At 42.1% G+C, this 21,811-nt stretch overlaps 1 protein-coding gene across 6 annotated transcripts in view; it reads left to right on the top strand.

Moving 5' to 3' along the window:
- The window catches only part of hdac5 (histone deacetylase 5), an 82,627-nt gene that overhangs the window by 23,613 nt on the left and 37,203 nt on the right, over positions 1-21,811 (top strand). For 4 of the 6 annotated variants that reach the window (XM_028600175.1, XM_028600173.1, XM_028600177.1 and 1 more), the window contains exons 3-7: positions 12,042-12,128; positions 12,751-13,013; positions 14,431-14,590; positions 16,851-16,956; positions 21,106-21,239. In XM_028600175.1, coding sequence (XP_028455976.1) covers positions 12,042-12,128; positions 12,751-13,013; positions 14,431-14,590; positions 16,851-16,956; positions 21,106-21,239 — 750 coding nt within the window. Of the gene's footprint in view, positions 1-1,523; positions 1,599-12,041; positions 12,129-12,750; positions 13,014-14,430; positions 14,591-16,850; positions 16,957-21,105; positions 21,240-21,811 lie in introns of those variants that run through there. The other 2 variants (XM_028600178.1, XM_028600179.1) reach the window with 2 other exon arrangements.

Below are 21,811 nucleotides of genomic sequence, written 5' to 3'. Positions count from 1 at the left end.
CTTTTTCAATTTCATTTAATTAATAAATTTTTTCTGCGAGGATTCTAACTCGCCGCTCGTCTTCTCCACTTCGGCCTTCTTCCCTTCCCTCTCCTCACATTTCCTCATTTCTTTTTATTACACAGTGTTCCCTCTCTCTCTCTCTCTCTCTCTTCCATTCCATTTCCCTCTCTTTGTCATTCTCTCAGCGCTTGGTTCTAATTTTGGATGCATGGAACCTCGGGGAGCGCTCTCCCAAAGCTATTTACGTCCTCGCCTCGCCTCTCCTACCTCCTCCCCCTCCTCCTCCCCCTCTCCCTCCCTCTCCCTCTCCCTCTCCCTCTCCCTCTCGTCGGCCGGGAGGAGAACAGCATGAAGATCCTTTGATGCAGCCGAGCAGGGGAATTCTGCTTCTCCTCGTCTCTCTCTGTATTTTTTGTTGTTAGCTGCGGGAAAAGTGGCGAAGAGGCTGCAGCAACTGATCCCTCCCATCACTCCTCAGCTTTATGGAAATGCACAGGTTTTTTATTTTTATTTTTTTTACAGGCTACACACAGCATCGGGGATTACATTGATTGCCTCCTGGTCTGGGTTTTTGCTCGTTCAGTTTGGTTGGCAAAGACTCCGAGAGGGGTTCAGCGCACCAGAGGAAACAAACTTTTTTTTTTTTTTTTTTTTTTTCTTCGATCTGCAACACACCAGCCACTGTCACTGTTTTCAGGATCCGGCAAAGTTCTCTGCATGGATCGGGACTCTAGGTGATGCAGACAAGACCCAACTGACCCGGGGAAAAGTCACATTTCAGCTCATTGCATCGACTGAATTAAAGCTGTGCACCTTTCCCTTTTTTTTCTTTTTTTTTTTTTTTTTCGATTTGGATTCCTTCCCCCAGACGAGCAAAAAGGCAAAGATTTCTGGAAACTGCAGCTGAGGCTGCACCGTTTTTTGTCCTAGGTGTCAGTGACTGGCCATCACAGCACAGACTGAACAGACTGAACAGCCAGACAGCGGAGGCTCCAGGAACACTGAAAGGCAGAGGCTACCTGCAACCCCCCCCAAAAAAGAAGAAGAAATAAATCAAACTGAGGCCGCAGTCTGAACAGGATATCTATCACAATAAAAGCACAGAGGAGGCTTTTCTGCGTTCTCTTTGGAATTTTTGATGGAATTCACGCTATTTTCACTCTCCAAATCCGTTTAGTAATGATGATTATTACAATGAAAGCTCAGAAAACCATTTTTGAAGTTTTCTGTTTTGAAGTAACCGATCAATTCATTTCAATCCTAGAATAAGTAATCTGGGATTTAGAAAAAAAGAAGAAGGAATCTTTCAATGCTTGTGTCCCCCAGTCCCCCTGGCAACTTGAATCCTAAACGGAGCCATGCCGATAGCTCGGAAGAAGAACTGACTCTGTGTTTTACTCTGTGACAACGAAAGAGGGCTGCCTCTTGTCTTGGCATGCTGTTGCATCCCACGGTGTCAGGATTGTGCACCATGCTGCAGACCATCTACGAGACGGAGTCCTGTTTCTCCTCCGCCAGCACAGACGGCCACCGCCAGCCTCTGGAGCTCCTGAGTGGCAACGGGGGCTCCAGCAGCACTGCCATGCCCACCGCCGGTGAGTCATCTCTGGGAAAAGGAAAAGAGGAGGAGGTGGGGGGCTGACGGTGGAGGTTTGATTGTGGATCAGACTAAAAGGTTTGGATCCAAATGTTAAAAAGGGTTATTTATAATGTCTGCTAATTACTTTGTAGTGTTTCTGTTGTTGTTGTTGTAATGAAGGCTGATAACACTTTATAATAATGGTACATGACTTCATGCATGAAAAAAGCATGAATTCATTCATGCAGTACTTCGTAAACTATCAGTAATGTACAAGGATTAATAGTCTCTCATGCGTGACCTAATGCAGGAACAATACATTAATGAATGCCTCAATTAAGGGATTTCAATCGTCACAATTTCTGATTTATTAATATACCGGAAGGCTTTTGTCACCATTTTTCCATGTTATTTTTTGGTGTATCGCAGAAGCTGTTGGTGTATGTGAATGGTTATAGGCTAAAAGGCTTGTGTGTGTGTGTGTGTGTGTGTGTGTGTGTGTGTGTGTGTGTGTGTGTGTGTGTGTGTGTGTGTGTGTGTGTGTGTGTGTGTGTGTGTGTGTGTGTGTGTGTGTGTGTGTGTGTGTGTGTGTGTGTGTGTGTGTGTGTGTGTTACAGCACTTGAGTAAATGTACTTAGTTATATTCCACCACTGTAGAACAGGACATAAGGATGGTGTTGATAACGGTTTGACCCCGTTATCAACGTTTACATATCCGATATATGGCTTTCTATTCAACCGAATGACCAAGGAGGAACCGTGGCTCCGTCCGGGCGCCCATAGCACCTCCCGAGACGATTGTGATTGGTTTAAAGAAATGCCAATAAACCAGAGCGCGTTTTTCTCCCATCCCAGGAATGCTGCGTGGACTGGCCAGACCCTCCTCCTCCTCCTCAGCACTGTGGAGGAAGGTCTGGCAGCGCGAGACTACTGGAACACTGAGCCGCTCGATATATCCATTCATATACACATCTGTGTTAAAAACCTGTGGACATATAATCAAAACAACTCGACATAGGTGTTGATGCAATAACGGGGCATATGAATGACTCAGTGTTGAAGCAAAGCCACAGATCCATGAAGCGCCAGGTGTCCTCTTCACTTTTGTTAGGAGAAAAAAGGGCCAGAATGCCACAGGGGCTGCTTCATAAATCGCACTCTCTCGTGGTTTCCTGCAAAGTCCCATCCACTGCCGAGCGCAACCCCTCGTCAGTTCATGGTGTATGGGTAACTTTCGTTTGGGGACTTTTGTTGAGACTTTTAAAAGAGCATGTTTTGAACACAGAGCCGTGAGTGTGAAGCGCAACTCCCAGGACGCTACCTTGATCTTCATTTTTAATATATGTTTAGTATATAGTATATATAGTTTATCGCCACTGTTCATCATATCCCCAACCGGCCCGTCAGACACCGCCTACCAAGAGCCTGGGTCTGTCCGAGGTTTCTTCCCAAGAGGGAGTTTTTCCTCGCCACTGTTGCACTGCTTGCTCTTGAGGGAATTACTGTAATTGCTGGGTCTTTGTAAATTATAGAGTGTGGTCTAGACCTACTCTATCTGTAAAGTGTCTCGAGATAACTCTTGTTATGATTTGATACTATAAATAAAATTGAATTGAATTGAATTATATACTGTGTATATATATATATATTTTTTAGTTTATTTTGAACATAAATAAGATCATGTGCATCTCAGCACAACCTCAGCAAATGATTTCAACATAATTGCCAATGATTCAAACAAGGACTCCCATGTCGTACCTCCTTTTATCTACTTTTGCACTTATATTCAAACAATTTAATTCCTCACTTATTTATATATGTGTACATACACATACATGCATATATACATACTTACACACACATATACACATGCATACACATATACAAACATGCATACATACATGCATATACACTTTTTTTTTTTGAATTTTTTGACATTTAGACATTAGATATGTGATTTACTTAATGCTAAAGACACATTTAGAGGGCGAGCAATGAAATGCAGTGCCTTTCTGCTGTAACATTTTTGAGGTGCCCCGCTGTGGGATTAATAAAGCATTTTGAATGTTGAATCTTTGAGTCCGCTGAACAGTGTGGCTGCCAAAGTGAGGTGAGCCTGGTTTGGACTGTGGCCTGATGCCACCTCTCGATGCCAGCAGGTTGTTAAGCTACAAGCTGGACGTACATTCACACTAATCTTCTTTTCGGCTGCATTTAAGGCGTTGGCTCACTGGCAAGCCCAGGTCAATATACATATATGTGTTTGTTTGTTTGTTCAGACTTAATAGGCTCACAGACACTGGGATATTGATGTTGTAGGGGCAATGTGTCCTCTGCTGTAACTCAGATTAACCTTTTTGTTTGCTCTTTAAGCCCAGTTCAGACCAAAGATTTGGCGACGAGACGAGTTGATTTCTTGCAACTTGTTGCGACGAGCCGGTCTGCAGCGTTCTAAAACCTGCCAACTCACACCAATGCGACGAGACGGTGCATCATCTCCATGACAACGCCTCGTCGTACATCCGTTCTAACTTCCGACTTTTAGGTTTTTTGTAGCTGGATATATCATTTGTTTTGTCTAAATATGAATGTGGGTAACGTCAGTGTTAGTGATAGTGAGGTGCTTGCTATAGTTAACATTTCTAGCGATGAAAACAGGTTTTTATTTCTCTGATTCATTGCTTTGTTCTAGCGCCGCTGGGCTCAGTCACTCTCTATCTCGCTTGACCACATATAATGTTACCGTGCTTTCGGGCGGTCACTTAAAACACGTCATGTGTAGAAGGCTTTAGACAGTGTGTAAAACAGAAAACAGCATTTATTATCTGAATATAGGCTGGATCATAGTTATTTGTAGCATTCCTGTCAAAGGTGCAATTCCCAGTTGTTGGATTGTAGGACAGAATTGGTGCATTCCATTTGTCCATTTAAAAAAAAGTCTTCACCACTGAAGGATTCTCAAGTAACTGAAACTGTACATCAGAGCTGCAACGAGTAGTCAATTGATTAGTCTTTTGTTGAATCAGCAAATATTTTTGATGATCGACTCATCGTTTTTTATGCAAAAATGTCAAATCAGATACTTTAATTCGCAGGGCAGTCCAATTTTGTTCCTGCAATGAACAAATAAACCTGGTGATATTGGTATTTAAAGTCTGGCTTGGATAGATACAAAAGGTGTGTGACTGATGTATGTTCTGTGCCAAATTGGGAATATGAAAACATTCACTTTTCTGTAGATTTGATTTATAAAACAAACATTTTCAAAATGCACTGAAAAAAGATAAAATGTACAGAATGCTTGGTACTAAGGGTGTAAATCACACGTTTTATCACAATATATTATATTTATTCTTTGGACAACGATACAATAATTGCTGATATCACAAAGTCTGCACCGATACTATCTTGATTCAGTTCAATTTAGGGGCATGCGACCGATATAAGTCTATACATTAGCCCATTTAACACAATCCGTTACATTTATATACATAAAAAATATATGATTTCACAATTTCATCATAAAATATATATATATATACACATACATAAACACACACACACACACACACACACACACACACACACACACACACACACACACACACATAAAGTGGGACTTGCAAAGTAAAGGCACATCTTAAAGATAACAAAATGTATCAATATTTTCATTTTGTATCGTTAATATTGAATTTAATTCAATTTTATTTATAGTATCAAATCATAATGAGTTATCTCAAGACACTTTACAGATAAAGTAGGTCTAGATCACACTCTATAATTAACAAAGACCCAATAATTTCCCCAAGAGCAAGCATTTACTGCAACAGTGGCGAGGAAAAACTTCCTTTTAGGCAGAAAACTCGGACAGACCCAGGCGCTGGGTGGGCGGTTGTCTGACGATGCCGGTTGGGGATGAGATGAACAGCGGCAATTATAGTCACAATAAAGATAATGGAACTTTGACTAGAAATAGTAGTTCATGGCAAAGCAGGGTGTATATTGTATATATGTATTGGATTGTTGAGGATTGAATCAATATATCGATCCTGATCGATGTATCATTACATCCCTACTGGGTACCGGGTTAGACATGTAAAAAGGCAGATCATCAGCATTTATGGAAATGCTCTATATCCCATCTCTTAACCCCAGTGAACAAGGTACACGTCTTCAGTGCTATAGACAAGGTTTGATGGCAAGTGTGAAAAGGGCAGGGGGAAGGGGCCATCCCTGGCGAGACTAGCGGGAAGAACAGTGATTATTGTTGGTTAAAACGCGCACCTCGCGAGATGAATAAAGCAAATGTATCCAGGAGGATAGATTGTTTCACCGTGAAACAGAGGTAGCTCCACTCCACCCGATCAAAAGTTTTTAAGCAGAGATAGAGACAACTACCTCAAGACTAGTAGGAGAGGCTGGAGAATCAGTGACACCTAAAAGTCTTCGGTTGTTTGTAAAGGAATGACGGGTTGTCACGAATCCTGTTTTGGATTGCAGGATAACCATCCTTCCTTGAGACTTGCACGCAGGAGTCTCTGTAAGGTTTATAGGCCATTCCAAATCCTGATGTTCACCCAGGGAGATCTTTGGGATAGTCAGGTCTAAGATGAAATTGGACATTTCAGAGGTGTCGTCTGGACCCTCAGATGTATACAATTAGGGAGTAGAGTGATCCGAAAGCACCATTATTTCTCTTTGGCTCCATTGTAAGGGTCTCCAAGCTGTTGTGAATTGGTTGAATTAATCGTGACACAGTTCTGCTCTTCAACTGTTGGACCGGATGATGACCTGGCCTATCGCTGTGTTCATACAAAGCATCCCGTGTCTTAAGTAAAAGGGCTCAAAGAGCTGTAGAGTACAGAGAGAACCCAAGTACTCACAGACCCAAGAACATTTAAAAAAAAAAAAGGAAGTTGGTATAATATCTACTGGGCTCGAGGAAGATTTCATACTGCTAACCAGATCAGTGAGTTCTTGTAGCGAAATTGGAGCACAACAGTTCAAGATTGGAGGCTGGGTCAAGTAAACCGAATAGGGAGTAGAAGATGGAATAATGCCATTTCTGACATCACTAATTTTATTGACAAAGAAATAGAGAAAGTAATTGCAGTCCTTATTTGAAAACACCTGCACTTCAGAAGGAAGTATCGTGTACTTTTGGTGGTATGGACCTTTTTTTACAGCAGCCATTTTGACACGTCGTAGTAGGAAAATGACAGCTGAACTTGATCACCTTAACGATGGCTCAGTTCCATCAAGTGTCCCAGTAAGATATTTTAGTGAGTCAACATGCACAATACCAGGGCCTCTCCTAAGTGGAATGCAGCCATCATTAATGGGTTTGAATACACCTGTGCTTTTCCTACTATGACATGTCAACATGTCTGCTGTGAAAAAGATCTATTGGTACCGACTAATAGATTTTTTGTATTTGGACATCCCTAGGATGTAGTCTCAACCGGTTTGGATTTAAAACCAAAGCTCAACAATCAGGTGCATGATCTTAAGTGGCGATAGCAGATTATTCCACTGAGGCTAGGGAAGGTTAACGCTTTATCCATGAAAATGTAGTCTATACAAGATCTAAGATTGCTTTCATTGTCCCACATAAAAGACAATATTTCTCACGTCAGAAATAGCGCATTCCTATTGGCTGTTCGTCAAACGAAAATGCCGTGCACAAGACGGAGAGACAATGTTGCTAAGAGTTTAGCCGTATGCTAACAGTTGCCAAAGGCTCTAGTCTGCAGCTAATTCAAGTTCAGGTTTACAGTATGTAGCTAGCTATAGCCTCGAATTACAATATGTCATCTCCAAATACTTTACAGGCCTACAAGTTTGCAACGAAAGCAGGCAGCAAAACATTACGCTTCATACAGTAAGCGTGAGCTTTTCTAGTGGGAGGGGCTTAAGACAGAGAGAGGAGAGCTGCAGGTCTGCATTTTCAAATTCTGTCTCTTTTTCGTCGCCTTTCCAGAAAACTGCCTGCCACAGCTTTAAGGAGTGCCTTTAAGAACGCCGCTGGGAATCAACCTAGATCTGACCAGTGCAAACATAGACCCTGAATCTGTGCCTTATTCATAATCTGTACATAATAAATTTCAGCCAACTATGTGAAAAGGCTTCACGATTGTAAGTTCTGTGCATGTGATGCATACAGAGTCACATTAGCGCCAAGGTATAATCACCAGTCTGTGTTCGTTTCTACCAGAATTCACTGACTGGACAAACTGGATGCACAGTCTGTCTTTCATTCTCTTTACTGCATCCGTCCTGGTGCTTGACTTACTGAGCAGTTAGAAACTGACATGATTGACTGAAATGTTGCCTCTTTGTCAGAGTGTGTGTGTGTGTGTGTGTGTGTGTGTGTGTGTGTGTGTGTGTGTGTGTGTGTGTGTGTGTGTGTGTGTGTGTGTGTGTGTGTGTGTGTGTGTGTGTGTGTGTGTGTGTGTGTGTGTGTTTACCAGACTATAAATGTCTTCAGTTTGACGTCAGACGCTGGCTGCTGTGGAATGCTGCTCTCTTGCCAATCGGACAGTTGTGTACACACACACACACACACACACACACACACACACACACACACACACACACACACACACACACACACAAGGGACAGTGTGTGTTGTAGTGGAAGGGGAGACACGTGCGTCACAGTGAAACACCAGAATATTTGTTTAGGTAATTTAGATCTGAGTGGCCACACACACACACACACACACACACACACACACACACACACACACACACACACACACACACACTTATTTATCCCCAGCTTTCAGTTTTGGCTTTTAACTGAATTTTCCTAAAACGAACACAGTGACTGAGCTAGCTGAACGGTAGGGCTGCACAATTAATCGCAATTTTATCGAAATCGATCGCGATATTTGTTAAAGGCGTAATATGTGCCAAGTCGTTCTGAATGAAGTATTGTGGTGCTGCAGAGACGTCCCCAGCCTACAGATTGTTTCCTACAGACTAAAGAAAAAAAAAAACTAGGAATCAAAATGACAATGAAATGGCCAATACATTTTACAATTCGCACACATCTATTTTTACTCGCAAATGCGAGTGAAAGGCTGGCACTGTCGATGTACTGCACCGTGCAGTGCATCCTTCTCTTTCTATGAGGTCAAAGGTCAGATGTCGAGGCTGCGACTAAAGACGGAAGATCTGGAATGATGAAATCTTTCCTGTCACAATCCTGCCAAGCCGGGCTAATAGGCTTGGTCTAACTGTGGATGTTGGTGTTTGATTGGCTTAGCGCCCACGTGGCACAAGCAGAAAGGGATTGCCAAAGGACAGGTGGTGACCATTCAGAACCCCTTTGCGCAGAGACAGTCATAGGTCACACTACACCGTAGATAATTCCTAATTCAATTTCCTCCTTGGTTCCCACTCGCACCCACATGGGAGGGACTGAGAAGTTGTCGATGTTCAAATTCTTTGACCAAGTCCTGGATCTTCACAATCCACATACCTGTTGAAGTTTATTGATCACAATAATGTTGTTATGTCATATTTTAAATATTTTGTGTTATTTGATGCTATCTATACCGTGCAACTAGGGCTGAACGATTTAGGTAGAAAATTGAATTTTCGATTTTGCGGTTACGATTTAATTAGTTTTTTTTTTTTATTTAATTTTTTTTTATAAAGTTGAGCTAAAGTTCAGTAGTCACTGTGTAACAGATAAAACACGTCACAACGCCAAGGGTTGTGAGAATCGTTGATTGAGTAGCATGAAGTTGTATCTGAGAGTAGCTGCTGCAAACGTGGTTTGTTGTATTTTGGTGCACAGCCTGTGCCCCTAGTGTTTGTTTGACGTTTACGACCCCAGTGTGGGCTTTCTCACAGTAAATTCAGGGAGGGAGGCAGCTAGTGGATCAAGGAGAGATGACTACCATTTGAGACACAAATGAAATCACACTGAAACCATGCAGGAACTCATAGTCAACTCAAGGCGTAAAAGCCCCCAAAAATAATCTTTTAAATAAAGGAATAAAAAATAAATGAAAGATCCACTGAAAAAAGGACATTACTGTAAACAATCTGTGATATGTGACGTTTTTCCAGCATTTATCTTATACAAAAAAACAGTTAATATAATAATAATAGAAAGAGGAATGAAAAATGTTAAACCAAATGGTACACAAAACTACTACTACTACTACTACTACTACTACTACTAATAATAATAATAATAATAATAATAATAAATATTGCACATTAACTAATTGCATTCTTTTAAATTTTGATTTAATTGTTCAGCCCTACGTGCAATGGTAGAGATTTGGAAATCCCGTTTCCGCGTGATCTTGTGATTCTCGCGTGATCTCGGGATTCCAGCTGCCTTCGCAACGTTACGTGATTTTGCGAGATGGAGAAGGAGAGTGAAGTTGTAAATAAAGAGCAAAAGGAGCCATCACAACCTTGAAAAAAACGTGAAAATATTCGTATTTATATTGACGCTGGAGTTAAATGATTACCACTTATTTGCGTACTGTAATTTATTTTGACAGTGTTTTGTCAGTTTAAAAAAAAAAGAAAAAGAAAGCAAGAAAGATGAGTTAATCCTGTAGGAATAGTCTTTAATTTTTCTTTTGGAACTCTAAAATACAAAATGTGTGATTTTTTTTTTTTTTTTAAATTATTTTTCATATTGCATTGACTGAAGTCACCTGTTGACCTTACAACCTGTAACACTTGAAATTATTGTTCTCAAGAACCGTAAAGCTTCCATTTTGGGAGAATATTTGTTATTTTGCTTTTATTTTCCAGCTCAGGTGCTGTCTCATGTGAGGTTCATTGTTTTTTTGTTGGTGTGGAAGTTCCAAATGAAAGAAGAACATAATCAAATGTGTTTTTAAACCACTTCTTAATCTAATTTACAGAACAATTACTGTATTGTGATATATACCATTAGCGTCATATAAAATGTGTATATACTATGATAGAAGATTTTGGCCATATCGCCCACCCCTATTATATTTCATTCCTTATCTTAACTTCGCACTACTTTTTGTGTTTAGATTCTGATTTTTGTTGTTACTTGTGTCATCCTTCCTTTTTCCTTTCTCATACATCTTTTATTAGCGTTGTTGGAGGGAACCTGAGACGACGGCCTCCCTGTAAATGCTATGCACATGATAAATAAAGCCCTTAAACCTTGAACCGTATCTATCTGTGAGGCAGCATGTTAACCTGTTGCAGCTGTTGCCTACCGTACACTAGAAGACTTTGAACAGACTTTGAGAAGACTGAAGTCTGACACCATCTCACATCTAAAGACAATCACTCCACATCTAACCGGAAATACTGGGGACCTAGATTAGAAATGAACAAAGCAGAGAGCAGAACAGAGCTGCTGTCGGCTGCTGCACTTGTGCTCATTTACACATTGGTATCATTAGATGCGTTGCATGTCTCACAGAAAGGGAAAAAAAACAAAAATGTACGCACAATGACTGATGCTGGTGAGTGGCTGTCTAACATTAAGGGCTCTATTTCAACGATCTAAGCGCACGGCGTGAAGCGCCTGGCGCAGGTGCGTTTAAGGCGTGTCCAAATCCACTTTTGCTAGTTTAACGGCGGAAATAGGTGTGTTTTGGGCGTAACATGCAGTAAACCAAGCAGAGTGTCATCTCCCATTCTCTTTAAAAGCCAGGCGCGTTTGGACCTCGGCACATTGCTATTACGATGGCGGATTTGCATTGTAATATTTTTATTTCTAATCTTTTGCATGTTTGTGTGCTACTGCGCTTCCCTCTGTGTGTGTGTGTGTGTGTGTTTGTGTGTGTGTGTGTGTGTGTGTGTGTGTGTGTGTGTGTAACAAGCATAGTGTGCGCGCGCTGTGCACTAGCCTAATGCGCATTTTACTAATGCGCTGTTAAAATAACAATGAAATGCTGCAATATTGACTTTAGACCAGGTTTTTGTTGGTCAATGGTGCGATCACTTCCCCGCTGCCTCAAGACAGCAACACACCCAGAATGCACCTGAACACTTTTCCCTGTAAGACCAGCACGCACCATGGGCACAGGTGCAATTGCTATTTAAACGACGCGGGCGCTGGATGGACTTAAACTAGCAAAGACACTTGTGTTGGGCGCAAGACAGGGTCCTAAACATCATAGAGGCTCGATAGGCAAATAGGGTTGTCATGGTATTGGTACTGGTACCTGTATCATTACATTACATGTGATTTAGCTGACGCTTTCATCCAAAGCGACTTACAATTGCTTTATATGTCAGAGGTCGCACCCCTCTGGAGCAATTGGTTGATGTACCACAGTGGGAATGGAACCAGGGTCTCCCACACCGAAGGCATGGGTCATATCCACTGCACCTTCACTTCCTCCGAAATGTTTAGAATGATACCCAGCTCTGGTCAACACGTTTTCCAGTCTAATTATTTTCTCTCTCTCTCTCCCTATGTCTGTCTGTCCTGCAGTAGTGGAGGTGAAGAGCAGCCTCCCATCGGGCATGCAGAGCCCAGGAGGAACAGCAAGCGAGCAGAGAGGAGGAGGTGGAGAAGGGGGTGAGTGGGGGTGGGTCCGTGTTTCAAATAGGGGCCTTTCTTATACTGCACTGTATCTTTTAATATTGTATTTTACACCTCCCTTCTTCTATTTTAGCAGTTTTGATTCGTATCGGGATCGACCGGTACTGATTTATAAAGGCCGATACCGATTATTTGTAGTTAATAAAACTGATAACAGATATTTGGAACCGATATGCATATACAGTGAAAATGAAGATTTTAGAATGTTACAAGCTCCAACACCAAACTTTGTTGAAATGCTTTAAGCAATTATTTAATAAATGAGGGAACTTTCAACATAATCCCCAGTAGAAGAGAGTCCGATAGTGTTGTGGGCGGGACATTAAGTGACAGACACAGAACTGTAGCCGAGCCACAGTAAAATGTATTTGAGTTCTGAGTTTAAAGTCAGAATTCGAAGAATGAAGTCAGAATTCTGAGGATAAGGAGTCCGACTTTTGACTTAAAACTCAACTTAAATTAATGTTTTCTATGTGGCACTAATCCTCTTCCATAGTTACTTTTGAAAAAAGAATTGCTTGATAAAATCACACTTACACAATTAGCAGTGTATTCAGGATGAGTAAAGTCCAGCTCTTGTCCATTGCTGCCTTTCCAGGTGGTGGTCCGGGAGAAGGCCCAGGAGCGGGAGGCGGAGGCAGCCCGGTGGATCTGCGGACGGAGCCCAGGGTGTGCTCTCTGTCGGCGGGCGCGGCGGCGGCGGCGGTGGACACAGCCATGAGGGAGCAGCAGCTCCAGCAGGAACTTGTGCTACTGAAACAGCAGCAGGAGCTCCAGAAACAGCTGCTGTTTGCCGAGTTCCAGAAAAAACACGAAGTGCTCACCAGACAACACGAGGTCCAGCTGCAGGAACACCTGAAGGTAGCTACCCCAGGCGTTCACTCAGTAAGGCGTTCAGACTGGGAAACAGCCATACGGTGATCCGCCGCAGGGTAGTCCGGCAGTGGAGGGTCATAAACAGACCATCTGTGTGACGTCCTGTTGTGTTCTTTAACCCCCCCCCCCCAATGTAGCACAAGTAGACTTTATATTCCACAATTACTGTTTTTCATCAGATTACAAACAATTAGTTTTTTTGAAATGTCTCATCCTATATTGTGTTAAGAAGTGTATTATTCAAAAGACAGTCCTTCCAGAAAAATGCGGAGTTTTTTTGTGATTTTTGCGGGCAAAAATCCTTGATTGTGCGGCACGTTTTCTTAAAAAATGCGATGGAATATGCAGTAAATTTATGCAATGAAATGCATCGCATTATGCGGGAACTGGCAAAAATTGCGGGAACTTGCAAAAACTGCAGTTTGATGAAAAAGAGAAAAAAAAGGGATTCCCCCAACACCCTGCTTTTCGAGGATGTTAACGTCGCGTAATTACGTCACTTCATAACAGATAACCATAGACAGATGGTTTATCCAATCAGCCTACCAGTATTTTCAGACAGCGGTAGCCGCTCGCTAATGCTTTTTTTCTCTTGGATCCTTCTTTTGGAATATGGTCCGGGAACCTGAAATGGGGCCTTTTATTCCTAATTTCTCGTTACAAAAACAGCAAATCTCCTTTACCGACATGTTGCTTGCATGCTGAGCTAACGAGCTATGCTTTGCCTGCAGCAGCAGGGGCTTGTGGTTGTATTTTCATACGCTTCGTGGATCTGATTGGTTGATTTGGCCCGTCTATCACCAACACAGGTGATAGACAGATGGTTCATCCAATCAGCTAACCAGTATTTCCGCCCCTTCCCAAAAGTTCTCCAACGGAAAGTTCCCAGATGGATATGCCGAGCAAATGCGAAGCAATCCATCTGGCGGAGTCAGGTTAACGTTCCCATGGCAACAGGGGAAAATGGCTGCTCTTGTGTGAAGTAAACGCAAATTTTTCAACTTTTTGCTAAGATATATGTGACTTTTTTGAAAATGCTGGGATTATGAAATCATGCAAGGCCCGCATATTTTGCGCGGAAATCGGCAATTTATGCGGCGAAAGTGCGGCATATTTGAAAAAATGCGGCCCCCGCATAAATATGTGGACTTTGGCTGATTATGCGTTGAATTATGCGATCGCATAATCACGTTTTTTCTGGAGGGACTGGAAAGAGAGTTGCAGCATTCAACACTATGGAATGTGAATCACAATACTTCTAGAATAGCGTTGCAAAATCGAACCAGCACCCACGCACGGCGAAAGAATCGAATCGGGACAGAAGCACATCGTCCCAGCCCTAACCTGCTACATAGCGAGTGCCGGCTCAGTAAAACGTGGATGTGTGTTCGTGCGTGTGCATGTGTGTGTGTGTAAGCAACAACAGGAGCTGTTGGCGGCGAAGCGGCAGCAGGAGCTGGAGCAGAAGAGGAAACTGGAGCAGCAGAGGCACGAAGAGCAGGAGAAACATCGGCTGGAGCAACAGCTGCTGCTGCTCCGGAACAAGGAGAAAGGCAAAGAGAGTGGGTCACGCTGCTGCTAATGCTACGTGCTAGCATCAGTGGTGGGGAGCACTTAAAAAATAATTTCGGGGTACTTGCTAAGGGCTGCACAACACGTCTTTTTATCGTCATCGCAGTCTTAACTGGCGCAATACACAGGCTGCGACATGTCGGGGAAAAAGACACTATTTTTTAGTGGTGCCTTTTCATATTCACTTCAGTGTCCAATAAAAGAATGTTGGAAATGATTTCCTTTCACTTTTTTTAAGTTCAACAAGCAATTTGTTGTATTTTAGGAGAATACTGAAAGCGACAGAATAAACAACAGAGTATACTTTAATATCTGTTTATGTATCGCAAGTAATAAACATGATTTGGATGGATATTATACAGTTGCGGCTGATAATTATAATGCCTTTTTAATGGTTAATAAGTACTTTGTGAAGCATCTGTAAACATTATTTAGATATATCTAGCTAATATCAGTGCACAAATAATCGTTTTTATAGATCACCAATAAAAGTTAATTTAATTCATGTTAATTGACGCTCTAACCCACTTATAAACCATGTATAAACCATTAACTAATTCAATTAGCATATGCTGCAACTGTTTATAGATGTTTTACAAAACGGTTATTAACAATGACGAAGTATTAAGTATCTATCTAAATGTATAGACTAATTTTGTTTTTATATTTCACTATATACTAATGATAACATAAATCATAACATTATAATTCATTGTTTGTTAACAGTGAAATGACTATTAACTAAAGTTGAATTAACTATCAACTGACGTCGCAGAGTCTGATTAATACAAAAAATCAACAAATAAATGATTATGCATTTTTATGAATGAATATATTGATATATCCCTTTACAAGCTACCTGGCGGTATATAAACAACAACAAAAAGTCAGCCCCTCCTTTCCGTCACTAATTATAATTAGGGCTGTCAATCGATTAAAAAAAATTAACTAATTAATTGCACAATTTGCTGTAATTAATCGCGATTAATCGCTTTTTTAAATTGAGACTGAAGCTTATAATAATGGATATTTAAATGCTAAATCATTTAACTTTGCAAATATGAAGAAAAAAACAAACAAGGAAAGGTTCTGCTAAGTTCAGAATGTTTAATATCTTTCAGAACAACAGCAGCAACAATTTGGCTTATTTAGTCCTGCTGAAGGCTGCTGAAACGGCTACAAACTGTCTGACTTGAGAGCAGATTTTTGTCACCGTCCCCGGCTGCTGTCGCCTGCTCTCGTCTACTTTACAGGCGAGGCGCAGTTCATCTCCAACGAGCCGAGAGTTCAGTAGGCGGCAGGGCAGTCGGGACTCACCCGGAAATGGCGAGCGGAGTGAGGTGACGTGACTAGTCTCTCAAAATCTGACGAAAATCTTCTAAACTGACCTTTGTTGAGCTGATATGAAGACAGATTCAGCAACTGCACGACCTATTTCTCGCTTAAAATGTTTTCAGAAATATGTTTCAGTGAACTATTTTAGTACAATATGAGATTGTATTCTGAACGGCCGCCATGACAGTCTGGCTCTCAATATCCGGAGAAAACCAACCCATGTGACGCGTTCCTCCAATCAGCTGCCGGTTTTCATTACTTGGGCAACAATACAGAGTAGCGCCGCCTGCTGTTATGGAGACGTATTACGTTTCTCAGCCGCCACATGAAGTAAACAAACACAGCTGCGTTAATTTCGTTAATTTTTTTTAACGAGTTAAATATTAGAAAATGAACGCAAAAATGAACGCGTTAATTTTGACAGCCCTAATTATAATTCAATAATACAATATACAGTATATGATTGTGAAATGGGTCATTCTGTCTAATGAGTACTTTAACTTTTGGTACTTTAAGTCTATTATCCGTTTACTTAAGTAAGACTTAAGTAAGTAAAAGATCGGAGTACTTCTTCCACCACTGACTGCCGTGCTATGCACACGTCATTTACAGGGGAGGGATTGGGGGGGATTGGGTTACAGCCCCCCACCCCCAAAAAAAAACTATTATAATTTCCTTTACATAAATAAAGACATTTGCGACATAACTTGATGCAGAAAATGCACAAATTGTTGCAGACAAATTCACCAGAATGCAGAAAATTAGTCAAAATGTCAATTTTGCTCAACAGTGGAGATCTCAACCCCCCCCCCCAATGTTGGACCAAAAGTTACGCCCTTGTGTGCACATGCTGGCTGTGTGAGAACCGTGACGTGCCCTGATTGCTGTCCTCACTCTTTGATTGTGTTTCGGAAGGTGCAATTGCCAGCACAGAGGTGAAGCTGAAGCTGCAGGAGTTCCTTCTCAATAAGAAAGAACCAGGCATCGGTGGACTGAACCATTCCTTCTCCCCAAAGTGCTGGTGAGTTCTGCAGACACGGATCAGCCACATCACATTTTGCACGTTGCTTTGTTTACATGCAGTTTAAAAACCCGATTTTGAAATCACCGACTGCATACTGCAGACGACTGCAGTAAGCGTGTACTGCAGTTCATCAGCACTATGTAGTATGAATCGTTTAATTCTGCAGTATGCTAGGCCAGGCTGAGCCTTTGAACAAGCTCTTAAAGCACTGGGCAACAAAAAAATCAACAAGCTCACACCACCATTGCAAATGAAAAATATACCTTATTGAGCTTTGCACAGTTTGTTTCCTTTATAAGATGCTGAAAATGTATAAAAACTGAAACTTAATTTATAACATCTTTATGTGAAATATAAATTCAAAAGTAGTGTATAGTGCAATTTTATTTGAAATGTTCTGCTATATGAACGAAAGTGCCGTAACGTTTGTTCTGCACTTAACATCAGCATTTGTCTTTATACAGTAGCAGTTAAATAACATATTTAGTGTAAATCTCAACTTAAACAATGTACAGTAATCACAGCAAATACAAAATTACAGCTTATTGCCACTGCCAGGGCGTTAATGTTATCTTGTTTGAGATATATATATATATATATATAAACTGCCCACAAAATCCTGAGCCACACACATTCCACTGCTGTGCAACTTCAATAAAGTGTCCTGCGCACGTTTCAGCATAATTTTCATTCCAGTCAGAGCATGTGAACGCAGCGCCCTCTGTTCATCAATATAATGCATTGTAACTCCGAGGTAATTATAGTTACCCAGTGATGTCCAGTAGTCCCCCAGTGACAGCAACAGCGGGGGCACGTTGTAAAGTTGTCGCTTTTGCGGTCCTCTCCTTTTCATAACAACTGGTGTATTCTTCTCGTGATGGTGCGTCGTGAGGGAATTTCTTACCTGCTGTCATTTGTTTTGCGATTCTTAGAATGTTTCTCAGACCGACACTAATCAGCCTGCAGTCTGTAGCTATCCACTTTGCTATGGCATTTGTTAGCTTCTCCTGCCCCACTTCTCCCACACGCTGCATCTAACGTAGTCTGCCGACGCGCCACTGCTTGTTTCGTTGAATGATTTGCTGGTATCAATGCTGTGTATTTCATTTAGGTGATATTTCAGACGAAGAAGTACTCTGGTGATAAGAAAATTCAACTTTGCAGTGGTTACAAATAACTTTGGTTCTGTCGACTGCACCGTCTGGAAGAACTTTAAAATGAAAATGGCCATGTCAAAAGTTCCGTACCCTTCTCCATGTTTGTTGGTTTGTTTATCCGTCAGTTCTTTTCTTTTCCGCTTCCTGTAAGCGCGGCAGCAGTCAGCAACAGACTTTTACAATAATAAAAGAAATAATAAAAACTGCGTTAATGCGCGATAAAATAAATTGTCGGCGATAATGACGTGTTAACTCGCCCAGCCCTAGTATATGCATGTTATAATTTATTTTCAAGACGGGTATCTCTCTGCCCTGTTAGTCGCTGCTCTCCCTCTCTGCTGCCTGCTCGGTGGCCGGTGTGTGTGATTGACAGGCCGGTCAGCGAGCTTGTTACGTTTCATTTCGTTTATTTATTAAACAGGAAAAGATTAAAGACAATCGGGCCTGACTCAGACTGACTGAGACTGATTTTCAGCAGGTTACGCACGCAACCGCTTGTGGAGCTTTATAACTCCGAACAAGGGCCTCTGTCTGGGCTCTTGGCCCCCCATTCCCAAAAAGCCCAGTGTGTACGTTTACATGCACGCCAATATACCACCATGATTCCGAATATGACAATATTCCGAATTTGATACAGGTCATGTAAACAGCATATTCCGGTTGGATATTCAGAAGAAGGCCTTGTTCCGAATATAGCATTTTCCGATTAAGACGTGGGATATTCCGGTATTATTCGGGGTTTTAGACGCATTCTTTGGACTTCACAATCTGGGTTTTTACCGTAGGCTTATGGTCAGCTCTCTGCGTTGCAATGGTTGCTGTACACAAACCAACCACTTGGGTATCAACAGGTTTTTGGATATGCACACACATCGTTACGCAGACCTTTTCAAGAAGCTGGTTGAAGGAATGGCAGAGGGATGCTGTGTTCGCAAAGTCCACCTAAACTTTGAAAAAATCGTATTTTGCACGGCTACATGTAAACGGGAATTTTAGTGGAATATTCACTCTCATTAGCCACGTAAACAGCTTAGTCAGAATATCGTCTTTTTCGGAATAAGGAAAAAAAACGGAATATTATGTACATGCAAACATAGTCAGGGACATCACCGATTGAGGAATTTCAAACAGGAATGTGGGCGAGGCGTTTCAGGCAGTTCAGAAAAAGTGCCGTCTGTGGGAAAGAAAGCTACATTTGGAGTAAAATGTTTTTTTTTTTTTTTACTTTTATACATCTATTACGTACACAAAAAACGATATATAACATGGTAAAAGACCAACAAAAAAAAAAAAGCATAATAGGGGCTCTTTAAGTAACCGGGGTATTCGTGCATGTATACACCTTAACCGGGGTGGGCTCGGCTACACGTCTGCGTATGCTCCGTAGGTTATCACTGCCCATCCCCCACTCCGCTGCAGTGGGTTTTGACCAGGCAATAGAGGAGAGACATTGGAAGCAGCGGCGCCAACAGCAACAACACAAGCTTTAAACCTTTAAACCCACTGAGGACTTCGCCATGGCACGTACTATCAAGAAGCTGGCGCTAAAAAGTCGTCCATGTTCTCCCTGCTTTCCAAGTTGCCGTGATTTAGACAAAAATCTATTTTCTGACCAGTTTTACGTTGTCAGAGTGCCAGATACTGTACCAGAGGTGGAGTTATGCTGCGTTCAGACGCCAACAAAAAGCAATCTGGCGGTTTTCCGCAGGGTTGTACAGCGGTGGGGAGTGTCACTTAAAGGGATACGCCACCGTTTGTTGAAATAGGGCTTATCACAGTCTACCCCGGCTGTAGATAGGTGGGCCAACGCATTTTTTGTCTCAGTGCAAGTAATTAGTTTGTTTTTCTTGTCTTTTGTTGGCTCACTTTTACTCACAACATGCTAACCGGCAACATAGGATTCCATTCACTACGCTAAGCTAACTAGCTTAGTCAGTTCAGTGCTTGTGTGTCTGCCGTTTTAAAAACGTTCTTGCGGCGGCGATAGAGGCAGTGACGTTTCCTGTTTCCTGTACGGGACTCTCACACCGCCTCAAAACACACACCCACAGGTCTGATCTCCGGTTACGTGACTGGGCCACCGCAGCGTGACGTCGGGTTGTGTTTCTTCAGAAGTTGAATCCGTCTCCACTTTTCGTCGCAGTCCACCGCTGCAGTTCTTTCCGTGTTCCCCCCCCCACCCCCCTGCCGAAGCCTAAACACACTACCCCCATTCACAATAAATGAAAAGACCTGTGTTTTCGGCCGCACCGTGTTGACGGCCGACCCAGGCTGTGTAAATGCACAATCTTCTGTATTATCACTTACACAGTGATTGCAGTGAACTGGACTGTGTAAATGGTCAAATGTCTCTCAGTCACAGATCAGAGAGTGTGATACCCTCCTCATCGCCTGACAGGACACTGAGCAGCTGATCTTTAGTGTGTGAGGCTTCAACAGTTTTGCAGTCTGACCTAAAGTCAAACAAGCTGCTTTAATACTCACTGAGAGTGTGTGAGTGGCTTTGTAAAGCAGGCCCTGTATTTCTGGATGTGTCCTACACTGCCTTCAGCAAGCAGGACGATTCCTAGGAGAGAGTGGGATGTCGCGGGTTTATGGCACTGAGAGTGACGTAGAAATAATAATTGCATGTCGTCGTCATCAGTGGTTCTCTTCTTGACAGTTGCGCTTTGAAATATAAGACAGTGGTAAAATTTGCAGTTAAAAGCACCCCTTTTTGATCAACTTGAATTACACGGATGTAACTTTCATTATCTCTTATATACTATGTACAGTATGAATGCAAGGATATGATGACAGCATTAATTAAAACTTGTGTTTCTTAAGACATAAATGTAGCCTATATGTATTGTAACTAAAAAAGAAGGCAATGCGACAGCAGTTTTACCAGCCAGCTAACTCTCGCTTTCTCTCCTGTGTGTGTGTGTGTGTGTGTGTGTGTGTGTGTGTGTGTGTGTGTGTGTGTGTGTGTGTGTGTGCGTGCGTGCAGGGGAGCCCAGCACATCTCCCTGGAGCAGGGCTCTCCTCCGCAGAGTAACACTCCAGGAACTCCTCCCTCCTACAAACTGCCCCCACTGCTGGGAAACTACGAGGGCAAAGACGACTTCCCGCTCCGCAAGACAGGTAGGAGAGACGCACACAGACAGAGGGAGGGTGTGTGTGTATGCGTATACGTATCTGATTTGTCACTTGTAATGTAAAAGTAGGCTGACGAAGGATTTTGTGTAGGTGGAGTGTGGTGCTAGGTGTGTATGTGTGAGTCTGAGTAACAAGGGGAGAGGTAGCACGCACGCCCATTCCATTCAAGCCCTTGCCAAACCAGTTAACACAATGCTAATTAAGCCTATCACGGTGAGGGAAAGCTCTCTGTATTTCTCAGTATTCTGCACTCCAGCTAATTGGTTAACTAAGCCCTATCCCAGTAAATGCAACACGTGGCACACTGCAATGGTAACGGTGGCAGATTTACTATTAAAAATGCAATGTAATTTCAGAACCAGGCAGTGCATTTCCATTTATTTTATGTTTTTTAGACATGGAAAACACTGGAAATTTGGAAATAGTGTGCCACCAACTGTTTATCTGGATTTGTCCAACTCCTAATATTCACGTTACAGTAGTGGATTAATTTGCCGCTGACGTCGAGTGGCGCAGTCTAGAAGGAACTCAGTCCTCCAAGTCAGGAGTTAAGCTGA

This window comes from Perca flavescens, chromosome 15 (assembly GCF_004354835.1).
Source record: "Perca flavescens isolate YP-PL-M2 chromosome 15, PFLA_1.0, whole genome shotgun sequence".
Lineage (NCBI taxonomy): Eukaryota > Metazoa > Chordata > Actinopteri > Perciformes > Percidae > Perca > Perca flavescens.
This window is presented reverse-complemented; position numbering and strand designations above follow the sequence as displayed.